General features: G+C 41.6%; 1 protein-coding gene across 5 annotated transcripts in view; it reads right to left on the bottom strand.

The window, feature by feature from the left end:
- Nucleotides 1-8,407, bottom strand: part of ALKBH3 (alkB homolog 3, alpha-ketoglutaratedependent dioxygenase) — a 40,434-nt gene extending 32,027 nt beyond the window's left edge. For 2 of the 5 annotated variants that reach the window (XM_010378060.2, XM_010378056.1), the window contains exons 1-5: nucleotides 8,037-8,407; nucleotides 6,494-6,642; nucleotides 6,036-6,139; nucleotides 5,188-5,222; nucleotides 2,569-2,616 (exon numbers count right to left, since the gene is read on the bottom strand). In XM_010378060.2, the coding sequence (XP_010376362.1) occupies nucleotides 2,569-2,616; nucleotides 5,188-5,222; nucleotides 6,036-6,139; nucleotides 6,494-6,572 (266 nt within the window). In that variant the 5' untranslated portion in view covers nucleotides 6,573-6,642; nucleotides 8,037-8,407. Of the gene's footprint in view, nucleotides 1-2,568; nucleotides 2,617-5,187; nucleotides 5,223-6,035; nucleotides 6,140-6,493; nucleotides 6,643-7,767 lie in introns of all 5 variants that reach the window. The other 3 variants (XM_030918323.1, XM_010378059.2, XM_010378058.1) reach the window with 3 other exon arrangements.
- Between the last annotated feature and the right edge of the window lie 5,948 nt (nucleotides 8,408-14,355).

Raw genomic sequence — 14,355 nt, 5'->3', positions numbered from 1 at the left:
ACCAAAAATACAAAATTAGCTGGGTATGGTGGTGCACACCTGTAGTTCCAGCTACTTGGAAGGCTGAGGCAGGAGAATCGCTTGAATCCAGGGGCGGAGGTTGCAGTGAGCCAAGATCATACCACTGCACTCCAACCTGGGCTACAAGAGCAAAACTCCGTCTCAAAAAAAAAAAAAAAGAATAAATAATAAAATGCCTGGCCCTGTTTTATTTAAACAATTGGTAGTCTTCTGAGACTACACTAATTCTAGGGAAAGCTAGAGCTCATTATGACTGTATCAAAATAAACACAGCTAATGAGGGTTCTTTCTCCCACTGAATATGTGTTTATTTCAACAATGCCAACTCAGCTCAAAATAATTTTGGATATCTTTCTTAAGACATTTTCTGAAAGCCCACGGAAGATTGTCTTAAACTGCCTTAGTAGCAAATCTTCACTCTTTGAAGGTGCATCTGATTTTCTGAAAGAGCCAAAGCTTACCTGAAGCCATACCTAGTTAACAGTAAGATATGACCAAAATGATAAAACTGGTTTGAGTGACTTGCTTTAAAAAAAAAGTTCCAAAAAGGGTTATAACCATGGCAGAGCCATTGTTCCAGCAGAAGCTCTTAAGAAATTCATTTAGGGCTGGGCGCGGTGACTCACGCCTGTAATCCCAGCACTTTGGGAGGCCGAGGCGGGTGGGTCACGAGGTCAGGAGATCGAGACCATCCTGGCTAACACAGTGAAACCCTGTCTCTACTAAAAATACAAAAAATTAGCTGGGCGTGATGGCGGGCGCCTGTAGTCCCAGGTACTAGAGAGGCTGAGGCAGGAGAATGGTGTGAACCCCCGAGGTGGAGCTTGCAGTGAGCCGAGATCGCGCCACTGCATTCCAGCCTGGGGGACAGAGCCAGACTCCGTCTCAAAAAAAAAAAAAAAAAAAAGAAAAGAAAAAAAAAAGAAATTCATTTAGATGTGTAAGTTCTAATATATTTGTTTTAAATGTCTCATTATTTTTTAGTGACAATTAGTATACTCAAGCATTAAGGTGATTTTAATGTTTCAATGTTTTTAAAACAATGACTAATGCCTAATATACCCTAAATAGTATATGTTTAACTACTGAAATCTACCCTAGGCCAGGTATGGTGGCTCACGCCTGTAATTCCGACACTTTGGGAGGCCAAGGTGGGCAGATCACTTGAGCCCAGGAGTTCAAGGCCAGCCTGGGCAATATGATGAAACCCCATCACTACCAAAAAAAAAAAAAAAAAGAATACAAAAATTAGCCAGGTGTGGTGGCACACACCTGTAGTCCCAGCTACTCAGACGCTGAAGTGGGAGGGTGGCTTGAGCCCAGGAAGCAGAGGTTGTAGTGAGCCGAGATGGTGCCACTGCACCCCAGACTGGGCGACAGAGCCAGACCCTGTCTCAAAAACAAAAAGACAACAAAAAAAGAAATTTACCCTAGTGTAGCAATATGTAATATTATATTCAATAATATATAATATGTAATATACATGAAATACAATAATAATATAACGTAGCACTCACAGCACAGAAGTCCAGGCTAGACCCAACTCTAATATCAAGTTACTATGTGGCACTAAGAAAAAATATTCAGGCCAGGCACGGTGGCTCACATCTGTAATCCCAGCACATTGGGAGGCTGAGGCAGGTGGATTAGCTGAGGTCAGGAGTTGAGACCAGCCTGACCAACATGGTGAAATCCCATCTCTACTAAAAATATAAAAAAATTAGCTGGGCTTGGTGGCACATGCCTGTAATCCCAGCTACTTGGGAGGCTGAGGCAGGAGAATCTCTTGAACCTAGGAGGCGGAGGTTGCAGTGAGCCGAGACAGCACCATTGCACTCCAGCCTGGGCTAACAAGCAAAACTCCGTCTTGAAAAGAAAAAAGAAAAAATATTCAATCTTCCTAGGTCTCATTTCCTCATCTAAAAAACTGGGGAAGTAATAGCTATGATATCTCACAGAAAGGTTTGGAACTATATCTGAAAATGTTTTGATGCTAGAAATATTATATAAAAAGGAGATACTATCAAATTTTTGCTCCCCAAGAATTTAAGGGGCAGAAGTTACCTATTTGAAACAAGGGAGTAGATTTTTTTAAACTTTAAGTTTGGGGTACATGTGCAGGTTTGTTATATAAGTAGGCTTGTGTCATAGGGGTTTGTTGTACAGATTATTTCATCATGCAGGTGTTAAGCCTAGTGCCCATTAGTTATTTTTCCTGTTCCTCTCCCTCCTCCCACCCTCCACCCTCCGACAAGCCCCAGTGTCTATTGTTCCCCTCTGTGTGTCCCTGTGTTGTCAACATTTGGCTCCCACTTACAAGTGAGAACATGCAGTATTTGGTTTTCTGTTCCCACGTTAGTTTACTGAGGATAAAGGTCTCTAGCTCCATCCATGTTCCCGCAAAGGACATGCTTTCATTCCTTTTAATGGCTGCATAGTATTCCATAATGTATATGTACCACACTTCCTTTATCTAGGGGAGTAGACTATTTTAAGAGACTATAACTCAGTGATAATTACAGTTACTTCTTGTGAGGATTCGCTTACCTAGATACACCTGTGGGTGACAGGCTGATTTCATACACACCCTCTCTGCTAAAGAAACAAAGGAAACAGACGTGTTAGTTTGAAGCAAAACAATATGCTCTACCCAGTGAAGAGTTATCCTTCCTAACTGCCAAAGTCCTGGCTCACCAAAGTCATTTAATTATGAGAGAGGCACAATCCCCACCTTCTTCTACCACTGAGATAAAGGGCAAGATCATGGTATATCATTAATGACACTGGGAATGGAACTGTGACAGGATCAGGCCATGGAGACAAAAACTGGGATAAAATCAATTCTGACTCTACCTCTTTTATTCTGCCCATAATTGAGGCAGATATGGTCCAGGAATCTATTGCCCAAAGAGGGGTCAAATAGAGCACTGCTCTGGAGAATGTGGAATAGGGGATACATTTAACAGGCAGCAAGCACATCTCAGGGCTCTGGGCTTCTGTTGCTTTCAAAAATATACATCTGATGAGGTTCCTCTTCTGATTAAAATCCTTCGATGGCACCCCAAAACTGCATTCAAGGTCCTCATAATGCAGCTCTATCTTCTGACAGCTCCAATAAACTCATCATCCTCTAGCAGCAATCAACTGCTTGGAATCTCCTGAATATACACTATGTTTCTAACTCCATGTTTTTCAACATGCTGGAATGCCACCCCGTCACCCGGCATCCCCAAACCAATCCACCTTCAGTTATGGTCTAGTGGAAAACTCTAATTCACCTTTCAAAAATCCTAGCTTCAGCATCACCTCCTTTAAACTTTTCCTGACCTTTAATCTAGGCAAATAATATTAACCTCTCATCCTCTGTGTTACCATTAGACCTTAGATACAGTCTATTTTTTCATGATGTACAAGATTACAATTTATCTGATTAAATGTCTATTTCATTTACTAGACAGTGGGGTCCTGAGGTACAAAGAATAGGTAGGTTATTGTTTCCCAGTGTCTGCACATAGCAGATGGGCAATAAAGGTTTACTGAATTTAATCAAATGTGAAAATGTATAAAGCTGTTGCAGAACTGCCAGGTGGTAAGGCCCATAATGAGAAAAGTGACACAGACTGGATAGGTATATCAAGACAATTGTGTCAGATCCTTCTCAGAGAGAGACACGTTATAGAGAATAATGCGAAGGGGCACTTTTCACATCACCTTCTGTCACAGGAGTTAGTGGTTCATGATCTGAGCTAGGCTTTTAAGTAGACGTATGAGTGCCTTTCAGTCAAAATGTAGGTATAGCTGTCATACATATTTACTACATTTTCTCCATGCATTGTCTATAAAGTTTCCCTGAGTATACGGAGAACAAAGTGTTTCAATATGATATATTTTTGGCCCACATTCAGAAATGGCTCACGGAAGACATTTCCGGCTTTTTTTTTTTTTAACCTAGCAAACTTTAGATAACCAGAATTAAGATTCCAGGACCAAGTAGGAATGAGTTCTGTCCTTTTTCTCTGACAATTGCCAGTTTTTGGGGGGCTGAATGTCGCATCTGTAGCTTACAACATGTTTCATGGTTTTGTTTATTCTCCTTATCACCAATGAAGGCACTAACACACTTGTTTTTTAAAAACAACCAATGGCCTGGCATGGTAGCTCATCCCTGCAATATCAGCACTTTGGGAGGCTGAGGTGGGAGGATCATTTGAGCCTAGGAATTCGAGACCAGCCCACGCAACATAGGGAGATCCCATCTCTACAAAAAATTGTTTTAAAAATGAGCAAGGCATGGTGGTGTGCGCCTGTGGGCCCAGCTACTCGGGAGGCTGAGGTGGGAGGATCATTTGAGCCTAGAAGATGGAGGCTACAGTGAGTTTTGATTATGCCACTACACTCCAGCCTGAGTAACAGAGTGACAGCCTGTTCCAAAAAACTAAAAAATAATAAACAACCAAAGACTATTAGAACTAGCCTGTGACTTTTTCTAATATATACAAGCCAATCTGCAAGCAAACAGCATAACAAACAGATTGATCATGGGCAAGAACATATATCTAATGCTAATTTGCTAAGATAAAAGAATAGTTTCTACTGACAATTTATCTACATCAGATGAAAATTGACAAGCATAAAAAGAGGAGTCAAAGCATCTCTCACCAACTTTGGACAAGAACATTTAGACACAGATCAATATAAGAAGAATGTTTACTATCATTTAAACTGTTCTGGAATAATTACACGGTTTTAATAAATGGACTGTAAGCTCATCTACAGCACTAGCAGCTTTCACAGCATTGCTAGTAAAATGGCAATTAATGGCTTCTCAAAGAACCATGCTTCAATGACTCAAGAAAAATCCCTCTCTGTCTTTGCCTGAGAGGTTTAGCTTACTGTCTACAGATATTAGTGAAACAGGGCCAGGAAATCTACACGAGTCAAAGTTTAACATATGGCTATCTTTGTTGCATTTTCCATACCATCAGCAAATTCAGAAAGTCTTCTCAAAAGATCAAGTTTAAAGACATTTGAGATGGGAATATCCCAGACTAAAATTAAGACACTTATTGGGCCATTCTCTTCCAGACAGAAAAAACAGTAAGGAAAGATTCCAGTCTCTTCATTTCACTGTGGGCAACAACTACAGGAAGACAGCAAATTACTTACTCAATCACTCGTGGCTCGGGAGCTCTACGTACTACCTGCAAGGGAATAGGTGGATCTTACTTCTGGAATGTTCTTAATCCTCACAGATACTGACTTACCATATCTTCCCATTTCTGGTCAAAATAAAGTTAAAAACTATCTCTTTTCTATTCCAACTTCTCACTAACCCACCAGAGATCCTTGTCTCTGCTCTTCTTAAAACTACTTCACATTTGCTAGTAGACAGTAAAAGAAGATACAATTATTAATAGAATTAATAAATTTTCCTAGCAGCCAGCAGCTCTGGAAAATCTTGACAATAATCTTTTTTAAAATAGAAAATATGCTATAAAATAAGGAGTTTCAATAATTATTTATAGAGTTGTTACTATGGCAAGATACCCAACTTTTTAACTTTTCCACATTATTAAAAAGTAAATCTTCACTGTTTCCCACATTTTTCCTCATGCGAAAAAAGGGCTAAAAATCAGGTATTTTGCTATAATAACTGAAATTTTAATCTAATTCCAAAGACGCTGAAGTGCAACAGCACTGAAGACAGCACAGTTTTAGAACTGCTGGAGCTCAAATAACAAATGCAAGCAGGCTCTCATTATGGTGTAACCTCCTTGCCAAAAATACGGGAATAACTAGAAGACCATTAACTAGACCGTTAACTAGAAGCAGACTACGAAGAATCCCCAGACATAGAAAGGAACTGAAATACTTTGCATTTCATTATTATTAGAGTTCTTCTGCTCTGCTATTAGTGAATTTATTCAGTCATTATTTATTTGAGTGTCCACTGTGTGAATATCACTTTTTAAAGCAAATTTTTGTCACTATTGAAGAAAAAACCAAGAATTTACCTGCAGAGGTTCTTTGAACACAAACTCTCTGTCAGAGAGATGATGCTCTTTGTTCTTCCAGGTCTGACCAGGCTTCTGGTGGAGATGGCTCTTAGCAGTGGTAGCTGAAGCAAGAGAGGGGACAGCCCCAAACCAGGGGAAAGTCTGTTCTCAGCACCTTCTACTGAGCAAGGGCCAACAAAGCCCACTTGCAGATGATCTCTATGACATGTAGAAACTAACTGGTAAAGTCAACAGAAGACACTGAAAGGTTTGAGGGTGTGGACTAAATATGAGGAACACTAAAGACCCACCCTTAGCTCACCATCAACAAAACAGACAACATTTCAGCCACATTTTAAACAATTCCTTGACATCAATTGAAATGGAAGTCCATTATAAACCAAAAGGATATAAAGAAAAGAGAATGAGAGTTGTCCATATCCACACACACACACAAAATCCCTACAGATTCTTGCCTGGCTGAGCAATGGCCTGGCTCTTAGCAGGGGCAGCCCAGGCTCCCTGAACTCGAGCTCGCCGTCTTTTTTCCTCCATGTTGACCAAAAAGGCTTCTGCTCCGAGCTTGGGGAAGATTTTGTTTCTGCTTCAAACTACTCCATGATATCTGTTTATTAAAACAAAACACTGTTTTTAGTTACGGTTGTGAACAATTACTCCTAAGGCATAAGTAATTTCAGGCGGAAGACTCACAATGGCAAGAGCCTCTATGTAAAATCAGTTTCTGTCATCACAGCATTTCAATCAAGAAGCCTAAGTCATTTGGGGCTGCTGGCTTTAGCATTTACCTTTTGTAATCTTATCATCGTACTTTTGTTTCTTTCACAAGAAAGTGCATTTTAAGAAATTCTAAAATCAGGACCTATCATAAACCACATTCCTCTTAATATTCTCCAAGAGTAGAATATAAGGAAACTGTACTATTCCCATTTTCAGCTACATGGACATTGAGAAATAGGCTAAGACTGTTTCCAGGCATATATTCCATTATCACTGGCTGCATCAAACTTCCCTGGAAGTTTGTTCAAAACACCTACGGTCCACCTCCAGAAAATCTGATTTAGGATGGATACAGGTATTTGTCTTTAAAACAAGCAGTGTAAGATTTGACACTATGCAGGTATGCATGTGGACCGCAAAGTTTAGTGATGTACCCAAAGTCACTCAGGAAATCCACAATAGGCAGATTAACATTCAACTTTTATTAAATTCCTGTCTCCAGCTAACTGATAAATCCACCTCATAATGGCTAATAATACTAATTTGACAGTTGTACCAGTAAGTTTAGCCTACAGCAAATACAGAAGCACGTACAGCTACCAAAACAACAAGGAAATTCAAGCCACATGTTCCAAATCTGTAATCTATTTATTTATGCTTCTAAGAAAGCTTCACACCTCAAGTTCTCAAAGGTAAAAGCTCATTTTATATTAATAGCTTGCTTAGCCTATAGATTTCCAGGTCCCATCTCCCACCTCTTCTGACTCAGTAGAGCTGAGCCAGGTCCAGGGATCTGTGTGTTTAACGAGTTCCCCCAGGTGATAAGCATGTAATTAATTTCATTTAATAGGTGGGGAGACGACAGAGGCTGCCATCTGCCCAGAAGAGTTAATGACAATCAAATACCAATTCTTCAATCCCAGGAGCTCCCGTTTGACATGTTCTCTCAATTGAGGCCCTAAAAGCGTAACACAATTACCTACAGTCCCCGCAGAGGATACAACTTGCTCACCTTCTTGCTCCGTTCACTGGGGAGCCATATGTTATTTGTCAGGGAACAATTGTCGACAATACAGATTCCAGAGCCCCATCCCAGACCTACTCAATTTGAAGAGTCCCAGAATTTGTTAACTAACGCCACCCTCAACCCAGGAATTCTTAATGCACACAGAGCTTGAGAACCAGTGCTGTAAAGGACAAGGACTCTGGCGCCAGCCAGAACTCGCTTTGAATCCACATCTGTCACTTCCCAGCTGCAAGACCCACAACAAATGACTTCACCTTTCCGAACCCCCGTTTTTCCTCAGTAAACAGGGGAGTCACTTTCCGCACGGTTGAGGTGCAGACAGCGAGCTCCGCAGGTGGAAGAGCTTGGTCCTGGCTAAGGGTACTTCCTTTTCCTAATTTAGATCCTTCTCTTTCAGGAGGCCTAGAATCAGGCCCCGGAGGTCGCCCAGGAAGAGACTTCAGGGGTGGTCCTCACACCTCCAGCCCCGCGCACCCAGCAGTAAGTGGGAAAGGCGCACTTACGGGCGGAGCTGGGCGCGCCAGTCCAAACCCGCTAGGACTTGGGGCACCCCTCGCAGCCCGGTACCCACTCCGCAGTCTGTGGTCGGAACCTTAAGAGTGAAGCACCGACTCCAGCAACTCCCAATTACAGGCCGCGGCGTCAGGCACTTCCCTTCGACGTTACGCGGCGCAGGCACCACTTCCGGTGCACCGTCCTCAGTCCGGGTAGTCCCACATCCCCCGCACCTGAAGGGCCTAATCACTGAAGGTGCTGATGAGGGTATAGGGGTTGCAGCGGACAGGGATTGACAGTGCGGTGGAGCGGTGTGAAGGGGTCGGGGTTTGGCAAAGATGGAAGTGAAGGCGTGTCTCCTACGTGAGTTCCTCGAAACTGGAGATGTTTAAGCATAGGCATCTTTGTGGAAGGAAGAGCGACCGGGTCCCTGCGGGGCTAGATAAAGGGAGAGGAGTTTGGGGGACCTGGTTATAATGTGCTAGGCAAAAGGATTTGCATTTTATCCTAAAAGCCACGGAGAGGCTGAGATGAGCCTCCTTTGCGTTCCTATTGCAGCCTGTGCACGCCTCCGAACACAGAATTTACAGCAGGGCATAGGACCACGCCTTAATTCGCCTTGGCTCTCTCCAGTGCTAAGCAAATTTTGCTTGAGTGAACAGACCTACTTTTTGGTCCAGACAACTACCATTTACTAGGTGTATAATCTAGGGCAAGTACTCTGCCTCTGTTAAATGGGTATCGCTCTAGTAGGGAGGATTAAGTGAGATAATGCATTTAAAGAATATAGCACAATGCCTGGAACACAACAAAGACTCAAAAAATGGAAAAGAGCTCACCCCATTTAAGCTCCTGAGAAACATCTTTAAAGTGGTCATGTTAAACCATGTACTTTACAGTATGAAAATAGCAAAAGTAGCACTGAATTGACTGTTTTATGCAAGTCATTATCTAAGATCTGCCAAAGTATAGTCACTGTGGAAATCTTTAAAATAAGCCTGGTACGAGTGTTTACCTGCAGGAAGCTCATTATAGGTACACCTCATTAATGTACCTATATTGTTGCTACTATCAAATCCATTTTCACAGCACTTATTATTATTTGTTATACTTTGTGACACTGAAGGAAAAAATGATTTATCCTAGAGCTGAAAGGAGAGAAAATGCAAAGGCTAGATTACAGTTTTTTTCCCCATCAACTAATTTGTCAGTGTCTGCTTCTGGCTCAGGAACTTTGGCTGTATCTTCTAAAAGATGTCATTTCTTTCTTTTCAGTGATTATAGTTTTGGAACAGGAACAAAGAAGTCTGGATTGAGGAGATTCCTAAAAGTAGTGATTAACACCTCTTCAGCCTCTAAGTAGTGTATTTCTCAAAAATCAATCCATGATTTACTTGCATCTGAAATCACCGCTATTTTTTCCAGAATCACCTGCGTTTTTAACAAGTACCCAAGTGATTCTGGTGGACAAAATTTTTGAAAAACTCTAGGACTCATGTAGAAAGACAAATTATTCTGGTTTGAGTGGGCCTGAGGAGTTTCCCAGGACACAGGACTTTAAGTGCTAAAGCCAGGACAGTCCTGGGCAAACTGAGATGGTTGGTTACCCTAGACAATGCGAGTATTTAGTATTAGATGTTCTTAATGGTCTTGGCATTCTCATTAGGGTCTTGATTTTCTTATTTCTATTTGTAGTATTTGGGTTTTTATCAGGAGTTGGTGGTAGAGACCATGGGAGAAGGAATGAAGGCGAAGTGTGTTGCCAGTTTTCAACCTATTGAGTCTCTATTCCAAATCCACCCTTCACTACCCTGCTTACAATATTGGAAGGTTTCTCCCTTGCCTTTTGGTTCAATGGGCAGTAAGCTTCATCAGTTGAGGGTGCTGGAGGAACTTTAGAGGAAGAAGGGGCTCTTTTCTTCTGGTTCCAGTGTGCTCCTCTCAGCTGTCTCTTTTGTGCACAGTGGCCCACAGTATGTGACTACTCCGTGTGGGCTGAATTACAAGGTTAGTTTCTCTTGTGAAAGTTAAGGCATCAATTGGGAAGGAATGGAATCCCAAAATTTGAAATAAGCATTCTGCTTAGACCCAGATAACTGACAGTCTTGAACACCCATATCACTCTGAGCCTTCCTTGGCAGTGGAAGTAGCTTGCCCTCCCAAGTCTGAGGAGACTAGTCATTCTTTGCTTGAAGACACTGTTTTGCCCTTAGTTGGGGCAGATGACTTCAAAAGGGAAGCTCATTCTCTACAAGACCTGCCAGAATTTACTTCCCCTTCTTCTGCCCCATTGCCACTAGACCCTAACTAGGTTCAAGCCTCATTAATGTTTCAGGTAGGCTGATACACACTATGATCTAGGATAAAACAGTTTGCACGCTGAAAGAATTATACTAATTACACATACTTTGCTAATGTGTGGAATGTGTGGAAGTAGATTCTAAATGTTTTAAACTAAGGAAGGCAGTATATATTACCGTATCAGGCCAAATTATATGGAGGCACTTACTAGAGTGCCTTTACAGACATTGTGTTGACTCATGCAACTGGAAATGACTTTAACAGCATATTTGGTGGATTTCTTGAAGATTTAACTCAACAGTAGTCTATAGTTAATACTATTGAGATGCCAAGGCATGATGTAGAGGAGGGAACCCAAAGACTGAGAGGGGTAGAAATGTTGGACTGAATTTATCAAATGTGACTTTGACCCACATGCAATAGACACAAACACAAAAACTATATCCTACAACAAGATCCAGAAGATGCTCCTGTTTCTAAGGCATTGAGAAATACTTTAGACAAGGGAGCGCTTGCATCCTTGGAAAGCTCTGTGGTTGCTCTCCTTTGCAGGCCAGGTATGATCATGGAAGATACCAGCATTGAGTTATGTTCCCTGGTTTTAGTGGAGATGATGAGTCCAAGTGGCAGTACTTAATTGTTAAAGGTAGGGACATCGATCCTATACAGAAGCCAGGACATACCAGTAATCAGAATATGTTAGTCTATAAGGATCTTTGGTAGTGGCCATGGTGTCCCTAGGAATGAAACAGATGGGCAGCCTACTAGAGAATTGTTTGATCTATCTAACAGAAAAGAAGTCTATGTCTAGTAGCCAAAAACCTTACCTGAGTGCCACAGTGGATAGACATAGTCTCTTACCTAGTTTCCAGACAAGTCATATCACAAACCCAAACCTCTTGATTGACAGGGAAGCCACATCTCTTGGAGGAAGGACCCTGCACCATTGACACAAGTATATACTGTAAATTTTCCTCCAAGCCTTCATCCAAGTGAATGCAGCCATTTACTCAAATGGTTACGCATTGGGGAAAAGTAAGTACCCAGGTATTTTAGGGTTTATTGGGCAATGGCTCTGAACTAATTCCTGGAAACCTAGAACACCACTATAGCCCACGAATGAAAGTGAGGGCTTATGATGTTCAGGTGATAGATGGAATCTTAGTTCAAGTTTGACTCTCAATGGACCCAGTTGTCCACAGATCCATCCAGTGGTTACTTCTCCAGTTCCTGAATGTATACAGATGCTCCCTTGACTTTTGATGAGGTTGTATTCTGATAAACCCATTGTAAGTTGAAAATATCATAGGTCAAAATGCGTTTGCTACACCCAACCTATGGAACATCACAACTTAGCTTAGCTTGCCCTAAACACACTCAGAACACTTACATTAGCCTAAGCTGGGCAAAATAATCTGACACAAAGCCTGTTTTATAATAAAGTGTTGATCGATCATGTAATTTATTGAATACTGTACTAAAGTACAGTTGTACTAAAGTACCACTCTTCTAGTATTGTCAAGTCAAAAAATCAATGGAACCATCATAAGTCAGGGACCGTCTATAGTTGGATTAGTTGTATTTGGCAACTGGCAGAATCCCCAGATTGACTCTCTGACCCACAGAGTGAGGGCCAGTTGGTAGAAAAGGCTACAGGGAGACTCCTGGAACTTCCCCTCCTTACTAAGATAGTAAAGACTAGCAATACCGCATTCCTGGAGGAATTGCAAAGATTAATGCCACAATCAAAGACTTGAAAGAATCAGATGATAATTCTGTCACATTCTCATTCTCATTTAATTTACTGTTGGCCTGTGCAGAAATCAAATGGATCTTGGAGAATGATTGTTGGCTGTTGTAAATTTAATCGGGTAGTTACTCCATGACTCCAATGCAGCTGCTGTCCCACATGTGCTATCTTGACTGAGGCAATTAACATAACCTTTTGCCTTTGGTATGCAGCTCTTGACCTGGCTAATGCCTTTTTCTCCATATTAATTTACAAGAAACATTCTGCCTTGGCTGGGCGTGGTGGCTCAGGCCTGTAATCCCAGCACTTTGGGAGGCCAAGTCGGGCACATCGCCTGAGGTCAGGAGTTGAAGACCAGCCTGACCAACATAGTGAAGCTCCATCTCTATTAAAAATACAAAGAATTAGCCAGGCATCGTGGTGCACACCTGTAGTCCCAGCTACTCGGGAGACTGAGGCAGGAGAATTGCTTGAACCAGGGAGGTGGAGGTTGCAGTGAGCCGAGATTGTGCCACTGCACTCCAGCCTGGGCGACAGAGCGAGATCCTGTCTCAAAAAAAAAAAAAAAAAAAAAAAAAAAAAAAGGGAACATTCTGCCTTTACTTGGCAGGGCAAACAGTATACTCTCACAGTCTTGCCTCAGAGATACCTCAATTCTTCTGCTGTCATAGTATAGGGCCACCTCTTATCCTGACATCCTACAAAACATCACACAATAATGATGACATTGTGCTGATTGGATATGGTGAACAGAAGGTAGAAAGTGTTTTAGATGCTTTAGTAACACATGTGTGAGCTAGGTGTGGTGGCTTATACCTGTAATCATGGTGGCAGGGATGGAGGATAGGCATGGGCTCAACAATTTGAACTTCATTTTCTCAAAGTTGGCCTGGCTAACGCTACTGCTGCATACTTACCCTACAAATAGCCAAGACCAATACTGAGCTCTCCATATGTCACCATTCGTCAGGCAACCATCCAGCCACTTGTAGCAGTTTGATTACATTGGACCTTTTCCATCAAAGAGAGGGTGGAAATTCATCTTCACTGGGATATACTCATATTCTGGATATGGGTTTATTTATCTTCCTTGTATATACTGCTTTGGCCAGCATACCATCTGTGGACCCACCAAATGTCTTATTCCGCTTCATGGTATTCCCTGATCAAGGAACTCATTTCACAGTAAAGGAAGTACATCAATGGGCTTAACTTCTCACCCATTGGAAACAGTTTGGCTAATTGAAAGATGGAATGGCTTACTGAAGACTTAGTTATGGCCCCAATCAGGAGACAACCCCTGAAAGGTTAGAGTTCTGTATTATTGGATGCAGTTTATGCTTTGAATCAGAGATCAGACTATGGTGCTCTTTCTCCCTTAACCAGAATACATGACGCTGGGAATGAGGGTGAAAATGAGAGTGACCCCTTTCAGTCATATAATTATTAACCCACTTGCTTCCTGTCCCAGCAACACTGAGCAGTGCTGGTTTGAAGGTCTGCTTCCTCAGGGTGGGAATGCTTATACAAGGACTATGTCTGGAACCAAAAGTATTTTCGCAGGTTCCTCCTGGTACTTTGTGTCCAGTAAAAAAAACATAAAGAAAACTACAAAAGCAGCAACAACAAAACAACAGAATGATGAATAACTTGGATTAAGAGTGAAGATTTGTGTTGTACCATCAGGTAAATAAATCAGTCAACTGAGGTTCTGGCTAAGGGCAAGGGAAATATGGAAGAAGTAGTGGAAGAAGCCACCTGTGATGTTATAACCAATAACAGAAACAAAGACTGTTTGAGCTTTGTATGTTTTCTCTTTGCTAGTTATATGTATGTGCCTTTGTATATGCAAATCATGTTCTTCTCTTTCCATTATTTTATACGCATGTAGTTGGAGATTACATTTACAATTTAGTTTCTAGGTAGCAGAACATTCAATAGGATTATGGTTGAATTTGAAGATCATTTAATATGGTCAGTAGTAGACGTGGTGACTGTTGGAAGTTCATTTGGGGGGAAACAATGAG

This window comes from Rhinopithecus roxellana, chromosome 15 (genome assembly GCF_007565055.1).
Source record: "Rhinopithecus roxellana isolate Shanxi Qingling chromosome 15, ASM756505v1, whole genome shotgun sequence".
NCBI lineage: Eukaryota > Metazoa > Chordata > Mammalia > Primates > Cercopithecidae > Rhinopithecus > Rhinopithecus roxellana.
Note: the sequence above shows the minus strand (reverse complement) of the source record. Positions and strands in the feature narration are given on the sequence as shown.